Source organism: Mytilus californianus, unplaced genomic scaffold (assembly GCF_021869535.1).
Source record: "Mytilus californianus isolate M0D057914Y unplaced genomic scaffold, xbMytCali1.0.p SCAF_6, whole genome shotgun sequence".
In the NCBI taxonomy this organism is placed as follows: domain Eukaryota; kingdom Metazoa; phylum Mollusca; class Bivalvia; order Mytilida; family Mytilidae; genus Mytilus; species Mytilus californianus.
Genome location: NW_026262712.1, coordinates 29339355 through 29365848, shown reverse-complemented (window position 1 = coordinate 29365848; position 26494 = coordinate 29339355). Strand labels below are relative to the sequence as shown.

The 26494-nt window shown below is 31.7% G+C and overlaps 2 protein-coding genes and 1 long non-coding RNA gene across 5 annotated transcripts in view; 2 read left to right on the top strand and 1 right to left on the bottom strand.

The window, feature by feature from the left end:
- Positions 1-26494, top strand: part of LOC127705049 (transcription intermediary factor 1-beta-like) — a 605637-nt gene that overhangs the window by 564720 nt on the left and 14423 nt on the right. The window lies entirely within an intron of this gene.
- The window catches only part of LOC127705046 (uncharacterized), a 43804-nt gene that overhangs the window by 13388 nt on the left and 3922 nt on the right, over positions 1-26494 (top strand). The window contains exon 1 of one of the 2 annotated variants that reach the window (XM_052209305.1): positions 9803-9894. The exons of the other annotated variant lie outside the window; for it this stretch is intronic. Within the exon in view, the coding sequence (XP_052065265.1) occupies positions 9822-9894 (73 nt within the window). The 5' untranslated portion in view covers positions 9803-9821. Of the gene's footprint in view, positions 1-9802; positions 9895-26494 lie in introns of those variants that run through there. 2 annotated transcript variants of the gene reach the window in all.
- LOC127705055 (uncharacterized) overlaps positions 1-26494 on the bottom strand; it is a 35644-nt gene that overhangs the window by 7615 nt on the left and 1535 nt on the right. The gene's annotated exons all lie outside the window — the stretch shown is intronic.

Below are 26494 nucleotides of genomic sequence, written 5' to 3'. Positions count from 1 at the left end.
TTTAGCGAAACTCATTCTAAGCAAATGTTTCAGGTGAAGTTCAAGACATCGTTTTAAATAAATATTGGAAAACTTCATGCATAGTTGTTATATCCTTGACATTTTCATAAATTTATTTGTGACAATATTGCTATAAATAAACATTTACACACATGGCAACCTGGGAACAGTTATTCGAAAACGAGAGCTTAATAATCCTACAATATGCTTGCATATTTCCTTTTGATCAAGTTTAATGAACAATGAAAACTTGAGCGAAACGACTTTTTGTGTTTGAGTATACTCTGGTGTGTTTGCGACATTTGTCATTCAATCAACATACATTGTTGCAAATAAATTTGTAAGACGTAACATACGTTTTGTTTTATTATTTTTTTTTTTTTTTTGTTAAAAATATGAGTCAACCTGTTCAGTAAAACGTTTCAATTTTAATTACCTTTAAAAGACAATTATCCTTATACGTAAATATGCCAGGTCTGATAACCAGATAGTATATCAATAGACAACCTTGACAAAACTAGTTTGACTAGTTTTAAAATAGAAACAAAAATTCGTATTACTTGAAATTAAAAGGAGCGATTATTGTTTTATAACTTGTTTGATTTTAAATAAAATTGAGAATGGACATGAGGAATGTTTCTAAGAGACAACAACCGACCAAAGAGCAACAAACATCCCAAAGCTTATTTCGCCAATTCCTAGCTATCGACATTAATTAAATCTAAAACGTGCATTGTGACTTAGATTTATATTAGTTGATACAATTTGGAAAAAATGGTCAGCACACACATTTCGATACTAATCATTTAATATGATTAAGTCAGCAATTAAGATTGACAGACATAGACCTTGTGGATATCCTTAGCACTCCTGTGTTGACATGAAATATTACTGGTAAATGTTTTTCTGTAAATTAACTGTTTACAAAATGTTGAATTATTTGAAGAAAAAAATGTTGTTCTATAAGCGGGTCTTTTTCAGCAGGTTCTGACTAATGTTGAAGATCGTAGATTAACCTTAAGATGCATTGGGGGAAGGGTTGTGTCCTTAGGATCGTGTAGTATTGTCGTACAGAAATATCTGCTGAAACATAAAAAAAATGATTACCAAAATGGTCAAGGCAGAAAAAATATCAAGTAAAATACACCCTGCATTGTTTGTATTTTTCCTTTTGGTCATATGATTAATAAAAAAATATGTTACTTCTGTTAAACGTCTCAAATATTTTCAGCAAAAGCCTTCTCTTACATTTTATTATATCCTATTGTATTAACTACAATTGTTATTTTATTTAGAATAGCGATACAGCTTTAAAAGAAACAATATTGTATTGTCAGAAAAAAAAGTCGAAATGTTTAGTATTGAGTTTAAGTTGAAATGACTATTGAAATGCAATTACCCTCATTTCCAAATATATCGGTCTCATATTTAAAAACCGTATTAACAAACAACCTTCACAAAACTGTTTGTCAAGTCGTAAAATAGAACAAAGGATGGTAATATTTAAAATCCAACGAAGCGATAGTTTTTACCGCTTTTAAATATTTTAATTTTAGCTTCCATTTTACTTGTTAACAAAGCATTTATATCAACTATATTTTCTTGGTAATGTAAAAGTAATGATATATAAATTATGCTCTAGATAGGGTAAATATTTCATCTATGATGATTGATGAAGGGTTCAGCAGTTAATATTTTCAAAACATGTAGGTGGATAATGGTATTTTAAGGGTAGAGCCGCGCCCTCAAATAATTCTCAAGCTTTGCCCATAGCTAAAAAATGGAGGGACGAAAGATGCCAACAGGATATTCAGACTTAAAAGTCGAGAACAAACTGGCAATATCATGACAAAAAACGATTCAAAGGCATAACAAAATTTTGAAAAAAAATCGGTCATGTACATTAAATTATTAAAAGACACGAAGCACAACACTTAAATATGTTAAAATTAAAGCACAACATAAACTCCTTTAAAACAAAACTATGGATGATCTCAAATATTCCGAAAGGTTAAGTAGATCCTCCTCCATATGTGGCACCTGTTAGGGCTAGTTACCTCAATCTGTTCTATATATATGCAAAAAGGACACATATATGGAGAACAGATCAACATAAGTGAACAAATTATGGGAGAATTGTCCTGGGAATAAAACCATAAATATGTGTATTTATGTTTAAACAATGATACGTGTATATTAGGAAGGAACTTCTATTTCGTGACACGGCAATGTCACACATACGGTAACACAGAAGTCGTTCCGTTGATAAATTTTCAATTTCAACAATTACCACTAAACATACGTAATTTGCAATACTTAACATTACACATTTAGCAGTTTTGTAAATAAAAAAGAAGAAGTAATACACATGTTTGTATATCTAACCAATGACAATACTCCACAAATTTGCACTTTCAGGTTTATCTTTTAGACCAGAAGTTATAGCGACCATAGACACACATATTTAATCTTGATATAGTGTTTTCTTTTGTTTGTCTTTGCAAATCACTAACCTTTACTGTTTAGTCCATGTTTGGTATTATCCTTTTGGCGTGGCTCGGTACTTATACATCCCGCCAATGTGTTGTGCTGTGGTCATTTTTTGTATTCTTATCTTCCATGTTTGCTTATGTGCTTTGTCTATACGACATTCTTTGATGACATATTTGTTTGTTTTTATAGTAATTAAGTTTAAAACACAATGTTAACTGCTGTTCCCCGATTTGTGACATTTCTACCTATTATGTTTCTTTTGTTCACACGTTGTTGTCAATAAGAGACTGTCATACAAGTGTGAGGTTTTGCTAGCTATAAAACCAAAATTTATCCACCATTTTATACATAAGGAAATGCATGTACAAAGTCAGGAATATGACAGTTGTTATCCATTCGTTTGATGTGTATGAGTTTTTGATTTTGCCATTTGATAATGAACTTTCCGATTTAAATTTTCCCTGGAGTTCGGTATTTTAGTTATCTAATTTTTAATCATATTGAAGAAAGAAATATTACTTTTCATCAAATTGAAGAAAGAATTATTTCTTGAAAATATGAAATACATGTATAAATGTCTGTATCAGAAAAGTTGCATAGCTTTTGAATCTTGAAGCTTGTTTATGCTTGGGACAAATTAAATATTATATCTAAGTTAAAAAAACTTTAATCCAAATCCGCATATAGATTTGTCTTGCTTAAACAATTTTCCAATTCAACGATGATTTCTACCATCAAATTGAAAACTCATGCATAAAAGATTAAACTGACCAATACGATTATTTCTTTTATTATACTATATATGAATCCCCCCCCCCCCCCCCCCACCAAAAAAAAAATAAACACATGAGCATTATCAAGTTTTTGTTTCTGTAATGAAATAAATAGGTTGCGTTATTACTTTTAAAACTAAACTGATATTCACTGCGTCACTTCGATGATTAATGGTCACATGTTTAAAAATGCATCAACCTAATGAAACTGACAGTCATTTTTAAATACTTGCAAATAAGAGTTTCCTCGCAATCTTTTCACTATCAACTATGCAATCGTAAAAGCTTCTTACGTCATTATTTAACGTTGTGTTCAATGACTTGCGCTTGTCGTGTTCATTTAGACGCCTCTATTTAGGTTATGACATCCCACTCGTGACGATATATGTTCGAATGCGATCTTTACGAACAGAGATTGGCAGTGTACCTGCCGAAGTCAAATGAGTCCAGCTCGCTCTATTTTTAAAAAATGGTAGCTCAAATTTAGCGAACGTCAAACAAGTGGCTTTTATGTCAAGTGACTGTCATACAAATGAGAGGTTTAGCTAGCTAAAGAAACAGGTTTCATGCACCATTTTCTACATAAGGAAATGCATGCACCAAGGCAGGAATATGACAGTTGTTTTCCATTCCGTTTTTGTGTTTCTTTGTTACATATGACGTGGCACTGTACTTATACATCCCGTCATTGAGTTATGGTATATTTTTGCATTCTTGTCTTGTCTTTAATTTTTTCTAATTTGCTTTGTTTAAATGCCTTTGTGTGTTTCATTGTTACATATTTATTTGTTTTAAAAGTAATTAAGATTATAACACAATGTTGACTGCTGTACCCCACTTTTTGACATTTTTACCTATTGTGTCTGTTTGTTTTGTTCACGCATCGTTGTCAATATAATGGAATTTGATGCGACTGTCATACAAGTGAGAGGTTTAGCTAGCTATAAAACCAGATTTAATCTACCATTTTCTACATGAGAAAATGCCTGTACCAAGTCAGGAATATGACAGTTGTTATCCATTCGTTTGATGCGTTTGAGCTTTTAACTTTGCCATTTGATAAGGGATTTCCCGTTTTGAATTTTCCTTGGAGTTCGGTATTTTTGTTATTTTACTTTTTAACAAACTGAAAGGGTATGATCTCAATTTAGCAGTTATAGTTATTCTATGCTAATGTTACTGGTAAAGGTTTATATAAAATTATGGGCATTGTTGCCATATCATTGACATTTTCAAAACCTGATTCGTGACAAGATAAAGCGGAGTTCTTTAATTATTGGAAGTTTTCGGTATTGCAATAAATCTACATTTACACATGCCAATACAAAACTTCATAACAATTATTCGAAAAAAACCTCGCAAATCTTACAATTGGTTTGTATAATTCCTTTTAATCACGCTGAATGATTAATAACAACTTGAGCAATCAAAACTACTGTTTTATGTTTCAATTATATCGGGTGTGTTTGCTACATTCGTCGTTCAATTGAAATAAAACAATTTTAAAGCAATTATATGCTTTGTATGTTTAAAAAAAGAAGTCAACCTGTTCAGTTTTACGATTTAATTTGAATCGGTTTTAAAGGAAAAATACGCAAATATACTAGGTCTGATAATTAAAAAATATATCAACAGACAACCTTTATAAAACGGGTTTTAAAAGTTTAAAAAACAGAAACTTAAGATCGAAATACTTGTATTTAAACAGGTCGGTTATTTTTTACATCAGTCTGTTAACCTGTTGGATTTAAATACTTATTTTGATTTCACCAAAATATAGACATTAAGTCAGTCTTAAAACTTTTATTGTTACTTAGGTTTAGTTCATATCATTAAAAAATAATGCTTAGGACACACGTTTCAAAATATCATCATGGAAATGTGATTAAGTCAGCATTTGAGATTGACAGACATTGTCCCTGTGAGTACCCTTAGCACTGCTGTGTATATGAAATTTCATTGTAACATGTTTTTCTGTAAATGGACCGTTTACGAAATGTTGAATTATTAAAAAAAACTATGGATGTTCCCCCAATTGGCATTCCTTACAGTCTTCGACGAACTATGCCATCTTTAAAGCTTCTAACGATATTATTTAATGTCGTTCTCAATGACATGCAATTTGAATGTAGATATAAAGCCGCACCTGTGATCGGGGTAGCTTCTTCGGCTGCCAAATGGACCCAGTAAGTCACTAATTACTAGCATAAAGTATAATAAATTCTTTAAGCGAAACCCCTTTTCTTCGATGGAGTATACCTTGGTGTTTTTTTTTTGTGTCCTTTTTAGTAATATAGCTCTTCAACTGTTTAGGTCCTAATACATCCTTGACTTTTCGGCCTTGAGCGTTCCTGATGATGGTAAATCAAGAAAATAATGACATTTATAACGTGTTGTTTTCTTTTTTAGAGCACTGGGTCGATACCTCTGCTGGTGGAGAATTAGTCCCCAAGGTTACCATCAGCTCAGTAGTCCCTACATGCCAAACCTTTCTAAAATTGTCCGTTAATGGATTTTGAAATTATTAGAAACCATGGTTTCAACTCCTACAGGCAAAGTTTACCTTATGTGGATTTGGCAGTATGTATTTTAAGTCCTTTTGGGTAATATAGTTCTTCAATTGTTTAGCTCATAACATCCTTGGCTGTCAAACATTCGGCCTTGAGCATTCATGGTGACGAAAAAAAGGTTCCTAATCCAGAAAAGCGCTTCGGACGCATGACATTTTTGGTGATAATTATGTTCGTGAACTTTTTATACTAATACATACATGTATGCTTAATTAAGTCTTTTTGTTATCAATTTTACGAATCAATAACGTCCCGTGAACGCATACTCGATAAAGATATATTTCATTTTGAGAGTGTTGATTAAAAACTGAGGCAGCTAAATAAATGTTGGGTTTTTAGGTCGAGGTCGATGTCGAGAAAGTACGATCGTGACTCTGATACACAATCAGAATAGAAAGGTATACTAGTGAGATTTCATGTCAATGATTACATGTGATACAACAATGACTATACGAGTTTTCTAAAAAAGGAAAGCAACTGAATGCGTTCCTATCTTTTTTATTAATTTTGGACAACAGTAATTAACTGATCTGTTAAAACATATCGTTCAGTATCGTTCAATACTATCTTCCTTTAATATTTCCTTCAAAACTGATTAATCTTTAGCACTTGCGTATTACCATAGTAGAATGCCTAACACGAGAGAGGTCATATTAAGGTTATTACATACTGAGGAACTGACAAGAACTGTCGGCAAATTAGAATACGGGAAGACAAAGTTCAATTGCGTTAATTTTCTTGTTAATTTCATACCGAATTTGTAAACAATTTTACAAACACGTGATTAATGATACAAATTTGATTAAAAAGTATTCAATGATATAAAATATCTTCATTTCGTTTCAAATTTGAACGATCACAGGTCTTTAACAAAACAAAATTTCTATACATTCAAAGTCTTTAAAATTGCTGAAATCATACAAAAATAGATCCAACTTTGAAATGTTTATTGAAAACAGTAACATATCCAATCTGATTAACAAAGAACAAAATTTAAACATTTTATCGTGTTATATTTATGTTACGCTTTTATGCTCACCAAATACCCCGACAAACGCCATGTTCGCGATTTGATAAATTGTTATATATGATGAGATATTTTCGGTTTGATTTAATGACATACTGTAAATTCAGATATTATTGCGTGCATTTATTATTGCGATTTTGTCATTTTAGACTGAAATGCGATTTTAATTTTTGCAATATTGAGAAAAATCCCGTTTAATTCGTATAAAAAATTCAAAATGCGAGTTTAAATTATTGCGATTATGACCCTGTCGCATTTTTCGCAATAATAAAAACATCGCAATAATTTCTGAATTTACAGTAATATAGTATTCAAGAATTTAGGATAAATATCTTATCGTCTGATGTTAGTTTTTACCCTGATAACATAACTATTGCCTACGTTTTGTTAAGATAAATGGGAAAGGTTATAAGCTTTATTTTTTACCATTTGACTGTTCTATTTAAGTTGCATTGGTTACTTTTCTTAACAGATTTACGCTATTTTATATACAAACTGATCGTCGATTTCGAGCATACCTTTTAAGATTATTTTCCAATTATTTCTGTTTATCGAATATCGAATATCAAGTTGATAGTTGATTATATGAATAAGAAAATCTTAACACCAATTATGGGAAAAAATAAGAGAATTTTGGCACAGTATCTCTAAGAAAAGATTCAGTATATTATGTTATATTGTATTATCTTCTGAGAATACTCTATTGTTGCTCAATGTGTGTCATCATTCCAGATTTAAAAATAAAAGACATTTGGTGATAGTTTGCATTTCAGAATCATATTATTGGCATATGTGACGCAGGTATTCATATTTGATGATGGGCAAAAAACGTTAAAAGAGATTTCTATTATTTTAAAAGTGTTACCTTGTTACCTTAAAAATTGAGAAGATTTGAAATAATTTCCAAATATATCTCCTATCTACTAGAGACCAAATAATGTAGATGTTTAAAATACCGCTAGAATGGCAACACTACGTGACAAAAATACAGTACAAACAAACACAAGAACACTCAGCACAGAGAAATACATAAATAAATCATATAATAGTACATTACATCATGTAAACCGCAGAATAAGAACGAACACCTCCCATGAATATACGATAGCACAATAGGACACCACAAACGAAATATGAACTGCGCGTCACATGAATGGATCAACGTCACAAGAAGAGACGTATCTTTTGTGACGTTTATATTATCAATGACCAATTTTCAAAATTAAATAGATTTGTTTTATTTATAGACACGTACACGAATATTAGATTGGCAGTACTTACAAAAGAAACATCATAACTAAATATATGAATGTTGAATATCTAAATACCGAGACACGTCGTATAGCAATGCGAATTCAAACTGGGCAAACATGTCGTATTCGGGAATAGGTTACAGTCGGACTTAGCAGACCAGACGATGTAGATGGTAAACCATAATCTAAGATGTGGTAAAAATGTCGTTTGTTAAGTTAGACACATACACATCGTATAGATCAACCAATTCGTGATGGTGACCCTAAAATTTACGGAGTGTCATATTCAATCTTTCCTTCTCATAACTTTGTTGGAGCAGTTTACCCGTAAGGAGCACACCCCTGTATATGAAGTACGTATAGCATGGATAGTGTGAAAATGTACGAGCATAACGTATTAATTGCGATATGTTAACACCATAAGACGTGGTAGATGGTATGTTACTTCTTAAAAATGGGAAATTGATAATTGGGAAGATGAAATCATTCCATTTTTCATATATTTTAGTCTGAAGTCGCCCATCTGTGTCAATATTGTGGAAATGATCAAGATACGAAGAGTCCTTCTAATATCAGTAGTTACCTTAATTTCAAGTTCACTGGGTTATATGAGGTGCAAGTACTGACTGATATATTGGTTATTCAGTGATAGGACATCATCAATATATCATAAAGTAAAATTAAAGAATTTCGCAAGGTGCTTTTTCTTTTTGTCTTTTAAAAGGTTCTGAATGAATTTTGCTTCATACGAGTACAAAAACAAATCGTCCAGTACAATATAGGCCACATATATCATTCTTTCGTTCAGTGTATGTATACTTGTTTTTGTTCAAATGTGGTTTTGATCGAGTATAGCCATTTTAACTGATATTTTATAGTGTGTCTTTTTATGTTGTAATAAAACACTACTGTCTCAGGTTATGGTGATGGTTGGTGCCTATTTAAACGTTTAAACTCGCTGCATTTTTATGCATCTCTCAGGAGCCTGTTGTGCAGTGGTTGTCGTTTGTTGGTTTTGATTAATATGTGTTTCTCGTTTCCCGTTTTTATATAGATTAGGCCGTTGGTTTTCCTGTTTGAATTGTTTTACACAAGTCATTTTGGGGCCCTTTATAGCTTGCTGTTCGGTGTGAGCCAAAGCTCCGTGTTGAAGGCCGTTCTGTGATCTATAATTGTTAACTTTTTATACATTGTGACTTGGATGGAGAGTTGTCTCATTGGCACTCTTATCAAATCTGCTTATTTTTATACAGTCCAGTAGTGTAATCAGCACTTCTGTGTTGACATGAATTACCAGTGGTATTGTTATATTTATAAATAAACTGTTAACAAAACATTGAAGTATTCAAAATACTAATGCTGTTGTACCCCATGACTAGATTACCCTTCTAATTTGCAAAACTTTTCGGAATTTTGACCCTCAATGCTCTTCAAATTCTTACATTTGTAGCTTTTTAACCTTTTTTTATTCGATTGTCACTTAGGAGTCGTTTGTAGACGATACGCGCGTCTGGTGTACAAAATAATAAGCCTGGTATCTTCGATTAGTAATTGTATGCAGGTAGTAAAAACATTTGGACGAATTAATTACAGCCCGATGTAAACCTCTTATTAATAATGTATTTTTCCTACGTTGGAAAAGACCTTATTGTTTTTTTAATGTTTTTTTCTTTTTATTCTTCCAACATTTTTTTTACATGGCATCATGACAAAATTTGGACCATCGATAGACCTCATCACTCTGAAAATAGCAACCTTTACAAGAACAGATGGCAGTGGTAATAAACATTAATAATTAGTTTGTCATCAACCCTTTTGAGAGTAATTTCCCTTGAAATAATATACATTCTTTTTGAAAAATGTTACTCGAAAACTTGAAGCCGTAGAGACATTTTACCTTCCCTAGTAATCCTAAGTTAATGTGATCATTCATTTGCACCAAATATCAAAGGTCATAGACAGCAAAAATGTTTTAACGTTTAAATTTCAAGCTTGAATTATTAGAAAACGATAAGAGTTAGCTGCATAAACACAGCATATGAAATGTTCCTCTCGATGGTAAGGTTGTCGCATTTCAAATGAAAGGTCATAATATGTACATTTCAAATATGAAATTCCTGTCACCTAAAAATTAGTTGGATGGGTTATCAAGTTCAAAACATCAAAGAAGATAGTGTTGGCACATAGGAAATGAAATGACATATAGTCTACATTACAAATATATTACTTCCGATCTCGAAAATTGAGATGAAATTAAATGCGAACAGTGAAAAGTTTAAGAAGGTATGCTTATCGCATATCAAATGAAAGGTCGAATAGAATACATTACAAATATAATACTTTTAAGGGAAAGACCTTTCAATGGTTTTACAAACAATTGAAATACTAGTTTTGCTTTTGTTTTTCTTTGAACTTGTTTTTTTTAATTTTTTTTTATTTTCCGAATTTGCAGAAATGGAATAATTATTTATCTTATTCTTACTTGTAACAGTTTATTTTGTGTTAAATAAGAGATAATATGATACTTCCCGCTTTTACATGAATACTATAAATTAACAAACTATTAAAGAGATTGTATATTTCCATTAACAAGCAATTTATGGTAGGACCATACTACGATAGCTTTGATTAACACCCTCAAACTTGTGAAAAGAAAATTCCTATGACCATACATGGCCTTTTATAGATGACTGTGTAGTTTGGGTTTTTCTTTTTGTTAAAGTCCATGCGGTCACCTATGTCTGCTACTTCAATGTCATTTGGTTCTATTGGTTTTATTGTTTGACTAAATTGTTGAAGTCTACACACACTTACACATGAGCGATATTTTTAAGTAAAAACATATAATTTTCGAGTGAGGAAATAACTAAATACCTTATAACGATATTCTGCGATTGTTTTAAGTCAACTAGTTTTCACTCGAAAGTCCGAAAAAAGCAAAAATGCATTGAGTTCCAATTGATACGTTTTATTCGGTTTAATGCAATATTGAACATAGTCATTAAACTTTGAGTAATTGAGTTAAGAGTTAACATTTCAATAATAAAAAAAGAAATTTCACTATGCCAATCAAGTGATCAAAAAGGTCTATTGCATGCGTTTATTTATATTCTCTTACTCAAATTATGAATGCGGTATATTTGCATTTTGAATGTGCATTTTATATTATTTGACGATTTTCCAATGTGTCAGTGGTAAATGTGAATCTGATATCTTCACATTTCTTTTAATTTCAAGGAAAAAACAATTTGAGTATTTTGAATAGAGTTGAGATAAGAAATTGGGAATGTGTCAAAGAGACAATAACCCGATCAAAGAGCAGAATTACCCCCAAGACTTTTTAAATTTATTTCAGGGTGTTTATCGAATAAAGTGCTTGCATATTAATTGTAACCGTGGAGATGGTTTTATATACATCGGACATAATTCATATTGGATATATATACATGTTTCGACACATATTTTGTTGTATGGGTTAATGCAGATAGGAATTTCAATGGCCAACCAATCTGTCACGATACTTTGACTACTAATACATCATCCTGGAATTATTATGATTGTTTTAAACATGTGCTTTGACAAAAATATGTAAAACTATTCACATTCTTTGTGAGCCTCTTTCAAGTCAGGAGATTGTTCATCTCTGTCATATGTGTTCTTCTTCAATTTATTTGTTATAAACTGGACCGTTAGTTTTCTCGTTTGATTTTTTTCACATATTTCATGCCGGGACATTTTATAGCAGACTATATGGAATGGGTGTTTCTCATTGTTGAAGGTCGTCCGGTTGCCTATAATTGCTTACATCCACTTTATTTGAACTCTGATGGATAATTATCTGATTGGCAATCATACTACATCTCCTCATTTTTATTTAAAAATAAGAGAAATGAAAAGAATGAATTCTAATTGAAGACGGTCATCCTTCTTCTGATTAGTCTTTTTTTCTGCATACCGATATATGATCTACCTGAACTTGCGTTTAGTAGTTTAATACATTTATAGATACAACTATGTATAAAACAAACAAAATGGTTTACACAATTAAATGAATTAGGTGAAATGGGTTAATTTGTTTAAATTCTTATAGCAATATTTAACAAATAAATTATAAGCATTTCCTACTCCATTTAAATTATTCAAAATTGACACAGTATTGATTCCGTTTATCTGTCTTCTTTAGAAATGAATGAACCATGACGAAATGTCTCAGGAATGTCCCTTAAAAACAATGTATTTATACTCGGGGACAAAAATGGGAAACGCGTCTTTGATACTTTCTTATATGTCCCTATTTAAACGTACATGTTACCAAAAGTTGAATTTACTTATGCATTCATATCAGATTCAAAATTAAGCTTGCAAAGACATTTTATATGTTTAACGACTTGATAATATTTCCGTTGTATAGTCGTAAATTACAAGTAATACTAATACCTTCTCAACAATATGTATATAAATATAATCAAATAATTATAAATAACATCTTGACAATAAAATTCAAAGATAACTTTTTATTTGTCTTTTAGCAACTCTACAGTAAATCTCATTATTTCTATAAATTTCTTTATTTTACTTCGGGTGAACAATCTGGTATAAAGCGAAAACATGTTTTTTTTTCAGTCTGAAAGTAATTCGGTGTTGTTATTATATTTTTAAAACAGCCCTTTCGTTACATATACACATTTTACTGTTAATTCAAGGATTTATATGATTCGGACGCGTTCTTATAGCTGTTCAGTATATTTAAAACATTATGACTTGTCATGTAATGTTTATCCTAGATACACATCCTTGTACGAATTGAAGGTTTGTAATCTTTTCTTTCACTTTTTTATATTTTCATCATAGAAACGAAGTTAATAGTGTGATGAGATATTCGAATATCTTTCGTTAATTTTTCCATTTAAATTTTTGTTTATGATTGAAACTATGTATGTAAAAAGTGTGAGAACTCATTCCAATATGCATTGTTAATTTTGGAGATATTCATAGTGCGAATTTATACATTTACATCGGTGCTTTTACCAGAGTCCTCTGTCTTAACCAAGTATGACATTTCTAGCTCAGGTATCGAGAATGGCTTTCGCTTGTTTCAATATTTAATCAAAGTTTAAAAGAGTCGTTTTTGCATCTGTCTGTGCCTGTTCTTTTTTAATAGGTTGATGTCAAAATGGTTACACGTCCGCAAATGATCTATTATCCCTTACATTTTACCTGAAATAAAGAGCAATAATTATCAACTATTAGTAGAGACTTCATTTGACAAGTAACGAGAAGTACACTAAATACATTTAAATTGGAAAGACAATGTTTATCGTATTAGTTGAAAATTAATTTTTTCCTACATGTCCTAGATTTCGATAAATGCTCTTAGATAAATACCTGGTAATACATTTGGAACTGACACATCCAGTTCGATCGAGGGGAGTTGAAACATTTCAATAAGGATTTCATACTCTGCTTATAGTAAAATTTCAGGTAATTTTTTCGCGATAAATCATGACTATTTCATATTATTTCTTGGCTTTAAGGTCAATTTAGGTAGGTTAAAGAGAACAAACAAGAAGGGGCTTATTTAAAAGTAAACGAAGAGAGTAACATGACTGGAAATGACAATTAAAACATTGTTGAATATTGGAAAGGAACATATCCGAAAGCTTATCTTAAATTTTAAGAAAAAGTCACCCTTAGAAATAGTTATGTGGCATGCAGATGGCCCTTTTAGACTGTTTTTGTGATCATTGACACAGATACGATCTTTCTACAGTCTTCTGAATCCTTATTGTACCACAAAGACTAAGACAGTTTGTTGATATTATGCCCTGTTCTGAACAACATTTAGGTAATTATAATTGATTTTGATTACATCTTGCAACATTATAAAACTGGAAATCATTTGGAATTTTATTAACGATAGCTGTTTTCAAATTAAATTAACATGACCATTTAGTGTTACAATACACTATGAAAACTATGATAAATAAGAAAGAATTGTAAATAGCAAAAAATATCAGCCATACAAGATTTACAAAAATACCTATATGATTAAGTAATTGTCATTAATTTGTGAATTTTATTTTTCACTTTTTGCAACATATACAACAGATAAAAGATCTACACCGAAGATATTATGTCATATGAATATATCGGCAAGGAAATTATTTTAAATTGAACAGATCCTTCCAATTGTGTACTTTTTAATTTTCAAGCTAAGTAACAGTGAATAATCGTTGCGTTGTAACAATGGTAACAATGATAGCCCCCAATATTTTCATCTTTTGATTTTCATTAACTAAAAGACGAAAATCGATGGTCTTGGAAGCATGCGCTACCCCAGTTTTTGTGGGGTTCGTGTTTCTCAGTCTTTAGTTTTCTATGTTGTGTTTTGTGAACTGTTGTTTGCTTTGGTTTTTTTTTAGCCATGACGTGGTCAGTTTATTTTCGACTTGTGAGTTTGAATGTCCTTTTGGTATCCTTCGCCTCTCTTTAACAGAAGTTATGTTTCCTACAGTTTAAGATCGTGAAAATGTTGGCAAGCAACTACGAAAGAATCTTCTGTTACTAAATTTTGGGATTTTGGGTCCTCAAAGATCATCAACTCCGTACTTGAATTGCCCTTTTAATTTTATTGAATCGAGCGTCACTGATGATTCTTTTGTAGATAAAAAGCGGGTCTTAAATACAAAATTATAAGCCTGGTATCTATAATGTGTTTGTTAATAATCTATAACTATAGCTACCTGGTGTGACACGCCATAGAGGGTACAGCGTTAACGAGTTGACAAGAAACTAACACACAAAACCACGAATTTTCAGCATTTAAGATAGTCATTTAACACATGTCATATCGCCTTTAATAATACGTTTGCATTTAACGTTTTTGTGATTTCGTTTTGATTTTTTTTAAATCATTGAATATATATATATAGCATGGAATATAGACAATTGATTAATCTCCGGTATGAATCATATTGAATTTTTTCTGTACTGTTTTTTCACGTCTGCAGTTCTTTGTAGAACCATTACAGTACAGGCTAAGAATATACATATTCTAAGATAGAAGCAATATTATGATATATGGAAAAAATGGCGGTTTTAGGCAATACACAAATAACTTAATTAGAAACTGTAACCAGTAAATAAGCTAAGATATATTACCGATTTGCTTGACCTTAATTACATGAAATGATTGCCAGTGCGCGTAAACAACAACAGTCAATGATTTATCGATTCGCAAGGGAAAATTGTCACTTAAAAGAATAAAAAATGAGTTACATTTTGTTGTATATTTGAATATTAAAAGAACTGATAGAATAAGGGTTCTAAGGATTTGGAAAACAATTTCTTTGGGTTATATATATCCCCTTAAAAACATTTTTTTTCTGAAATGCATTCAGCATTTTCCAGCTTTTATCAACTATCGATTCCTAACTTCGTATACATGTAAACTGTCTGTTTTATCTTTGATGGAACCAAAGTGCTATATATTTGTCAAACGTGTTTATTTATTTAAGATGTAAATTGTAATATCTGCCTATTTATTGAAAAACCTTTCTAAAATTGGCCATTTATAATTTGATGAATTATAAATAAACTCAGTTGTCAACTCCCTCCAGCAATTCAGCTAAAGTTTTGGAGTCATGTTTTGTCATATAATTCCTAAACTGTTTCGGTTCTTATACATTATTGGCTTTAAAATATTCGGCTTTGAGCATTCCTGAAGACAAATCAAGAAAAGCCCTTCGTACGCTTGAAATTTATAAAGTCTTGTTTTCATTTTTGTTAATGAAATCTGCAAACACAAATATAAAGCTGCAATAGAGGAAAATCGATTTTATCCGTTTTTCCTGATGATTCACACCACCAACAGAGGTGTGCAAAAGTACCCTTGCTTATACCAGTTGTATTGTCAATCGATGTGAGAAATTATATTTATTAACCAGAGTTACAACTTATTTTTTCATAACAAACACAATAGCAACGATTTTTGTCTTGTTGTTTTCAATAATGCATATTATAACTTAGTCGCTTTTGCTTCGTTCTTCTTCCGACAGTGAGATTCTGGGCAGCCAGTTCAGTTTTCTGAATATCATAGGGCTACCGTATTAATCAACTGACAACCCGATGTTATTAAATAAAAACAACGTCATGATGTATTGCTGCTTTTTTTAAAACAAAATGTTGATCAATCGTTCGTTTCTACTAAGTTTTTACAGATTTATTTGTTATACATCAATGTATATACAATGTGCTGTAAAATATTAACTGCAAAAAATTTAGAAAAATGTGATTGTAAATAATTGTTTTTCCTTTCTTTATATAACTTGTAGTTTTATACCATTGGTGTGCATTTTCCAACATGGGTGTATCTGGTACAAAAGTGTCAGTAGTATATAATTTATATAGTTATAGTTTCTAATCAAATGCAAAACTTTTTTTTTATTCAAGAGTTATTTGGCCCGAGAACACAGTTATTTCGTAATGCATTTCTTTAGAACAATCAATTAAAATTTAAAAAATCGCACCTGCTCTATCTCAAAAAGATGTTAACAGTGTAGTGTACTACTTTTGGGACAAATAATATCAAAACTATAGAAAAGTCTAACAGCTCTAACTCAAAATATGGACAATTCTATGTTAAGGGGGTCTATAATTCAGTTTGACAGCTTCAGGCATACTAATTTTTTATGCATTTTAAATGGACCAAATCACTACTTTACATAGAATTCTTTACCCAATTTTTTTAACATGTAATTTCATCCTCCTACTTAATATTTCATGCATAAAATATAAAGAAATACATTGGGAAAGTGTATGAAAAATTTTTGCAAGTTATACACTGCCCACACTAGGGACTATAACCGTAGACAACGAAAATCAAAGGACGATAACTGTGTCCTCGGACCATTTACAACTTACTCAGGCCAAGTTGACCTTATTTGCAATTGGCTATTGATTTTTGGTCTATCATTGTCGTAAAACTGTTGACAAGTTTGAAAAATTATCCTTCGAGTGCAAGTTATACACTGCCCACACTAGGGACTATATTCGTAGACAACGAAAATCAAAGGACGATAACTGTGTCCTCGGACCATTTACAACTTACTCAGGCCAAGTTGACCTTATTTGCAATTGGCTATTGATTTTTGGTCTATCATTGTCGTAAAACTGTTGACAAGTTTGAAAAATTATCTTTCGATTTTAAACATTCTTGGGTTTAAGCCTTCCCGTTGAAGGTAAATACTGAAAAGGGCTTTCAGCGCACGAAATTGTTGTTATTCCCGTGCACTGGTCATTGATCTAAAATAATTGTAACACAATTATAATCTACTTATTGAATTTATAAGTATATTTCTCTGCCTAAATTTTCCAGTAAGCACAAACATTTATGATATAGTTTTAAAATCTATGACTGTGGCATCATCAATGGCTTCTTGTACATCAGTATGCACTGTTTGCGATCTTCAACACCAACCATCCCTGTCAACTAACTGGTGTATGTAGTGTGACAAACCAATGTGTTCCGACTGTAGAGAACATCACAATGTTTCGAAGGCAACACGAAATCACAAAACCATTCTTATCTCAGATTACCATTTATTAAGAACTGTTGTAACCGACATCAAACAACGTTGCGTTTACCACAATGAGATGTGTCAACTCTAATGCATTAAGCACGAGAGTCCAATATGCAAGACGTGCATTAAGGATCCTGGGAAATGTGGGGAAAAACTTCCATTTGAGGAGGTCGTGAGGGTCGTCAAGACTTCAGAGTCCTTTGCTGACTTCAACCAGAGCCTTGACGACCTGTTTGATTATATTACTCGTATTCGTAAAGACAGAGTGTCCAACATAGAAAATATAACAGATCAATAGAAAAAAATAGCTTCACAAATTTGTCATTTAAAGTAGAGGCTCTCAAGAGCCTGTGTCGCTCACCTGTAACTACTGTTGTTTTGGAAATCATGTAAAATAAGGTTAAAATCCTAATTAATAGTATTAGATACCCTTATATTGATTGAGGCCAAGTTTGGTTTAATTTGGCCAAGTAGTTGAAATAAATGCAAGTCATCCCATTTAGGTCTTACAATAGTTGCTGAGGACCCCTTAACATGATCTAAATTAGTTTTCAAGTTGTGACCATTTGAAATTATTTGTTTACAATTTTCCCTAAGACTTCTATAGTAAACCCGTATGTTCTATTTTTAACCATGGCGGCCATGTTGGTTGGATGATAGGGTCATTTATCAATCAAGATACCCTATTGAAATTGTGGCAAAGTTTAATTCTATTTGGCCCAGTAGATTAAGTGGAGAAGATTTTTGCAAAAGATCACAAAAATTTACGAAAACATTTACTATAAAGGGCAATAACTCCTTAAGGGATCAATTGACAATTTTGGTCATTTGACTTATTTGTAGATCTTACTTTGCTGAACATTGCTGGATCATCGGGCACATTTTTTTACATAGATACCCTAATGATGATTATGGCCAAGTTTGGTTAAATTTGTCTCAGTAGTTTCAGAGGAGAAGATTTTGTAAAAATCAACGGACGACGGACGCCAAGTGATGAGAAAAGCTCACTTGGCCTATTGGGACAGGTGAGCTAATAAGCAGGTTATCCAGTATGTCAATAAACTGAAAGAGGAGTTCATAAAAGAACTTGACCAAATTGAACTTTACTGGTGCAACCCGATTCGCTCGATTGTGTCTTCACTTCAAGATAAATCAAAGGAAGTCAATCAGATGAAGTCAGAAATACAAAACACGAAGAATCTGCAAACATTCCTTAGTATGAGAGAAATTTAGGCGAAAATCAATGAATACGAACAGCATATCAAGTTAATAAATAAAAACAAGTATCAAGAGGGAATCAACATAGAAAGTACAATAAATACTAAGTTACGGGATATTCTGACTATTTATTTGGTTCCATCGAAGTCAGGAAAAGTCCGTCTATTAACATTGAAATACGTAGAAAGAAAGACAGACAAGCCCAAAGAATGGTTCCCAAAGCAAAACAATTGATTGAAGATGTACAACTGAAATTCGAAAAAAGAATGGACATAACTTGTATATGCCTCACTGGGTGTTGCGAAACAAGTAAGGGTGAATTTATTTTAACAAATTACGATGATAACAATAAAAAAAATAATAACAATTAATTCCGAAAGTAAAGTTTAATAAACCATCCCGTTTAAAAACAACCGTGCGTTTGATGTAGCGTACATAGATAAATGGATTATCTACTGACAAGAACGGTATCAGTATTATGGATCTGACCAAGAGAAAAGAAATAAAATTCATTGAATAACCTAGTTTGCCCTTTGAAATTACTTATGAAGAGAAAATGAAAGGATATTGAGTAAACGTACATGGGACAAAATAGCACACAATACATAGAAAACATAGAAAATTATCAATGAACAGGGCTTTTATTCCTGTTCTTCACCTTGACAGTTGATGTATGGTTTTTAACAATGAACGAATCATTCATACCCTACAACAAGGTCAAGACGGCCCCTAGCGTCGACTTAAGCGGTACTATTGATAAAAATAAACCACAGTTCAACTTCTTGCTCCCCACCCGCCTCGGAGTACCAACTTGTGAGGTACATCATTGATCTGGTGTGTTGGAGGTACAGACTTACATGTGATATCTTATACAGACTGCAGTTTCACTACAATCCCTGACACTATCTCATCGGTGTTTTCATAATGCTGACCAGATTTTCTTAAAAAATCCAGATACAAAAACAGTAACTTGCTATTTATATAGTGGGGCAAAAGTATGGAATGTCAAGGATGAAAGCTTATTAGATAGTCCTCAAGGAATAACCGTAGACAACAATGGGAACATTTTTGTTGCAGGAACGGATTCATGTAGTGTGGTTATTGTGTCTTCGGATGGAAAACAGTGCAAACAGATATTTGGCAAGCAAGATGGTCTTGATTGGCCGACAGCGATTTTCTTTGACAAAGTGAGGAATCAGCTGCTAGTAACGTTTCTTATTTTTAAATGAAATATTTATCCAAGAAGACTTTTGTCATTAATATAAAAAAGTAAAATATAAAAATAACCGAGCTCCAAGGAAAATTCAAAATGGAAAGCCTCTTTTCAAATGGCGAAATAAAAAGCTCAAACACATTAAACGAATGGAAAGCAACTGTCATATTCCTGACTTGTTACAGGCATTTCCTTATGCATAAAATGGTGGATTATACCTGGTATTATAGCTAGCTAACCCTTTCACTTATAGAGTCATATAGCATACCACTATATTTACAACAAAGTTTCTCCACTTTTTTCATGGAAAGACCTTTTGATTTTCATCTGATTATTCTTTTTTCTTCCACCAAATATTTGTTTTTGCTGTTTCTTTGATTGTTTCATAGATGTAGCTTAGATATTTAATAAATAAAATCTAACAGTTCATACGCTTTTAGAATTGACATTGCTCAACAGAATACTTTACTGTTTAAGTGTCATCTCAAGAACACTATTTTTCGTGTGTTTACTACTCTTTTGCAAGCGTAATAGATAACGCAAAATTTTTTTCCCAAATTTAACGTTATATCCATAGGACCTTAAGAATAATTTTCACCGAAGAGATTTGGAGATTTCATATGAGAGTTATTTCCTTTTATGTATTTGACATACGTAATTCATCAACCATAAGTGATAGAGTCCTACTGGATTTGATTTGAGGTCATTGGTCCGCCAAAATAAAAACTAAATCAAGGTCAAATGTCTAGGTTGTGTTTTAAATTTAATTTTGGCTTATTTTCGATTTGGAGTTCATAGATGAAAGTTTTTTTAAATCGTCCGCGGGGAATACCATAGACAACAATGAGAACGTTTTTGTTACTGGAATGGATTCATGTAATGTGGATAGAATATCTCCTGGCGGAAAACAGTGTAAAGAGATACTGACTGAGAAAGATGGTCTTGAGAGGCCGACAGGAATTTTCTTTGACAAAGTGTAGAATCAGCTATAAGTAATAAATGAAACCGAGTTCGCTAGAGTTTATAACACTTCGTACTTCTAAACAAGATATTTGTAATGAAATCCATGAGTTTCTGTTAGGATTTTTTGTTCATTAAATTTTTTTATTTCTTGTTCTGGGGAATTTTTCATGTCTTTTGTTTTGAATTTGCTTGGTTTTTTTAGGGGGGATCGGAACATATATACTTATATAGGTTTTTTTATTTATAAAATGTCTTGCATGGTAGAGAAGATCATAAATAAATGCTTATAAAAGGACATGTGTGTTAAGTCCCAATGAGACAGCAAGCAAACAAACAACAAAAATAAACAACAAAACACAAAATATATGAAATAAAAAAAAAAAAAAGTTCAGTTTTTCATTGATTTTTTATTGAATATTATCATTTGCATTTCTTATATCAAGTTATAAAAGGGGACATCGGTCACAATTAGTGTTAGATTTTGTAAGAATGAGTTTAGTTGGATTTCAAACGAAAACTGAATACTACGTGTGGTATCCTACGTGGTGTTGGCGTCACAATAAAAGGTTACATACTCATTATAAACTACGAAACCAATAATGAAAAAGTAAAATTAATAAAAACTGCAGGAAATGTTGAATATACCATTTCACTTTAAAAACCAATCAGATCGTTTTATTTATTATGTTTTGACGAAACTACATTTGCTACATCCACTGGATATTCAATAAAACATCGGGATATCAGTATTGTTGACATGACTTCACGAAAAGTATTTAAGTTCATTGACTTACCTAAGAATCCATATGGCATTGCATTAATTTTGACGGCAAATCATTGATCTGCTGTGTTGAAGACAAAAAATTGCATATGTATCTTGTACAGGCTATCACATTACTACAATTCCGAACACTTTATCGCCTTAGTTGTCATATTTTGCAACACATGATGGGAAGATATTCTGTAAAAATCCGAAGAAACACTTCTTGTATATTTGTTGGAGCACAAGTGTGGGAGTTAAACGATAAAAGCATTCTAAATAATCCACGTGGCATTAACATAGACCAAAACGGAAACGTTTACGTTACTAGAGTGTATTCATGTAACGTGGTTGTCATATCCCCTTATGGTAAACAATACAAGCAACTACTGTGCAAGGAAGATGGACTCGTTTAACCAACATCAATGTTTTTTTAACTAAATGAGAAGGCAGTTATTGGTGATTAATGAGACGATATTCGCTTATGTTTACAACATTTCCTATCACTGAGGCCAAATGTAACTTATAACTTTATACTCCATACTTGCATATGTGGTATACGAATTTATTGTATAATTAGTAGAAAATACAAGTTAATTGCATGTGTAATACAAGCAATGCAAATCGAGCTGTATCAGGCATCCATGATAATATAGATATCAGTCGGATGCAAAGGCTTTTAATATCGTGTATGACGTCACGAAACCGATATCGTTCACAGTTAAAAAGGCTTTATCAAATCCCTGAAATATTTAACGTCATGTCTTTTGAAAAGAAACCATCTAAATTAGTTGTACGTGATTACTTGAGGTACATGCACATAATAAAGTGTAAATGATATGGCTTTTTTAATAGCACACATCGTATCAACCCTCAACCATTATAATCTCTCGAGCAGAGCTCTTGGGATAATATTGGTGTCTCGGGTTGAACCCGGTTAATACAGGTATGATATTAAAAAAGCCTTATGATATTCTCTTTTTGATATATGTTTCTTTTCCTTATATCGTTTTCAATTATAGCAAAAGCAAACAAAGTGGCGAAAGATACCAATTTAAACTCATAAGTCGAAAATAAACTGACAGCGCTATGACTAAAAGAGAAAAACAAACAGACAAATAACAGTACACAAAAAACAACATAGAAAACAGAAGACTGAGCAACATGAACCCCACCAAAAATTGGGGTGATCTTAGGTGCTCCGGAAGGGTTATATTTACAAAGGAATGTTTTTAACTTTACCACTTGGAACTCTTGGTTTAATAGCTTCCTTTTGCAGCAACCCTCTATCTAGGAAATCATGATAGGAAAAACAAGCCCCGGAATATCGTGTGAATTGGGAGATATATACTCCGTATACAGACGGAATGTAGCTACATAGAAATGGAAAGTTCACAATTGGAAAGCTGAAATCAACTGTTTTGTCGTAAAATTTTGTTTTCAACCGACCCTGTTTGTCAATTTATAGATGTAAGTCAAGATATGAGGCAGACTTACCTTTGTCTCAAGTTCGATGGGATAGATGCGTTCAACATTGACACCAAATATTAAATTATTTAGTGATAGAGCATCATCTTCATAGAATATAATTTGTTGACAAACTGAATGAGCTGATCCCAGGTGCTCCGGAGGTGTTGAAAATTTTCCTTCATAGTTGTTACCCGTCTTGTGGTTCATGTTAATAGAAATTTGGTAAAACGTTTCATTGGGTGGTGTAAAAATGAAATAAACACTTTACTTCCTGCGCCGAAAGCGCGTCTCTGGATTTAACTTCACCAGGAACTGTCAAACATTTAAAAACTATTTAAAACTGATACAAGCAAACTTTGGATTTAGTCACCTTGATCACGTGAATAGTTACTGTTCTATTCTTCTCAACTTACCAGTCATCCGACTTTGCCTGTCGCACAACTATTTAGAAAAAGGTTTGATGCCATGTAAAATGTAAAACAAGTATGCAGTATTTGCTATATAAAGAGTATTTTGGTCGTTGGAAAATAATTTGAAAAAAAGTGAACATTCAAATTCACCTTGACATAGAAAGATATGAAGTTAACTTATCAATCGTATGACTAGTATTATAAGGTTATCTATATATATATTTGTCATATGATCAATAGTACAAACATTGATATCTTGTATGCATGTACTCTCACTCCTTTAAATTTAAGGTTTGTTTGCCTTTTGTCACCTTTGCATTATATTTTCTTGTTATAATAGTACAATTATTAAAAAAAATATTTGTTCATGTCAAAACATGCATAAAGACATTATTTCGTTCATGAATACAAACAATCCGCCTCTTCGTGGTTTGCATTTTACCAATTAAAAAATAATATCATGCTTTTGTATAAATTGTTATAAGTAAAATATGCAAATGTTCGTTCAACAAAAATCTGACGTTTTTTGGAATTGATTTTTGTACCTTCATTACAAAGTTTGATACATATACGTATATTGTTAATAATGTCAAATAGTATTATAATTTGACAGTTATGTTTTTATACACCTTATTAGTGTTTATCCAATAAAAATACCTGTAGAATGTATATCAATCTGTAATTAAACCTATAGATCCAATACAAACAGTTTGATTAATATAATCTTTTCATGTCATAAACGAAAGTATGTGAACATTCAATTTGACCTTGAATTATAATAAAAATAAGTTATCTTATCGATCTATCTTATAGATATAAGAAGATGTGGTATGAGTGCCAATGAGACAACTCTCCGTCCAAGTAAAAATTTATAAAAGTAAACCATTATAGGTCACAGTACGGTCTTCAACACGGAGCCTTGGATCACACTGAACAGTAAGCTAAAAAGGGCCCCAAAAATTACTAGTGTAAAACCATTCAAACGGGAAAACCAACGGTCTAATCTATATAAAAAACGAGAAACGAGACACACTTATGAACCACATCAACAAACGACAACTACTGAACATCAGATTCCTGACTTAGGACAGGTGCAAACAAATGCAGCGGGTTTAAACGTTTTAATGGTACCAAACCTTCATCTTATTTCTGAAACAATAGTGTAACATCACAACATAGAAAGACACACTATAAAATTTCAACTGAAATAGCTTAACTCAATCAAAGGACATATTAACACCAGTGAACATACACTGAACAAATAAATTTGACCTATGATACAATGTAAATACAAAATAAATTTATACCAGTTGCAAAGTGTAAAACCATTCTGTTCCTCATATGATCAATATGAATATTTGTACTTTATCTCACTGTTATCCTAACTACACAACTTGTTAAAATTGAAGGTTTGTTTGTTATTATTCTTGTATTTTTCTCGATTTTTACTCGTATATTTACTTAAATTGAAAGTGTTGACTTGATCTTGGCATTACAATGACTCAATTCGAAAAAGACCTTTACCGTACACATGTGCGATTTGATTCATCTCGTAACATCTCGTGGTATTAAAATATCACCAATGACGTTGGACAGGCATATACATATCACATTGATTGCATTGGTTCATTATTTTTCTATATTCGGGATATCTAGAGCTAGCCTAATTTTAAGGACAAATTCACTTGTTGTTACCCGTATGTTGACCACTTGATGTCTTTGATTCCGATGTCAAGTCCGCCGTGGGTCATTGATGCATACCCCACATTTTCTTTATTTTTTTATGTTACAATGTCATTTTCTTAATTACAAGTGAACAATAATGCTCCAACGAAATTTTGAAAGTAAAAAAAAAAAAAGACACACATATTACTTCACTCTTGACAAGATTGATTTTAAGGATATATTTATTTGTTGTTTATCGTATGTTGACCTCTTCATGTCTTTGATTCAGATATGAAGTCCGCCGTTTAGTGTCTCATTGACGTAAACCCTATATTTCCTTATTTGATATTGAATGTTTAAAATTTTATAATCATTTGATACAATATCATTTTTTTTTACTTTTTATACCATTAACAGTAATGCTCCAACACACTTTTGAAAGTATCAACATTTAATGACACAAATCTTGACGAGATTGAGTTAAAACATAGACAATTATCCGTCTGCTGTCAAAATGGTTTTCGTTAACATGTGCACGACATCTGGTTTTGTAACACGTTCGTTGTTATCATTAAAGCAGACCAATGGTGTAGAAAAGACTCGTTCCACAAAATTGTTTTGGAACTTTTTACACTGGCAAATAAAAAATCATTAATATTAAGTAATTAAAATAAAAAGTTGACACATAAAGGAGTTATTGTCCTTTAATGACAATTTTTTTTTTTTTTTTACAAATATTGTGTTTTTGTAAATTAACTTGAAAACTACGATAAACAAGTAGAAATTGTAGATTAGAAAAATATAATAGCCATATAAGATCTACAAATATGCCAAAATGACCAAGCTATTGCCATTAATTGATGATTTTTATCAATAATTTTGCAATTTTGGAATTTTTGAAAAAAATTAGAATAGATTAACAAAACCTTTAACCAAATTGAAGAATTAAAAAACTATTTTAAACTTTCTAAGTTGATTCACAGTTAAGTGCAGGCAAAGCATAACATGTAAACGACCGGAAAAACATTAAGGCAGCGTTAACTTACGTGCACTTTGTGTAAACGACACGTTTATTCGGCACTTACCTCAAAATTTTAA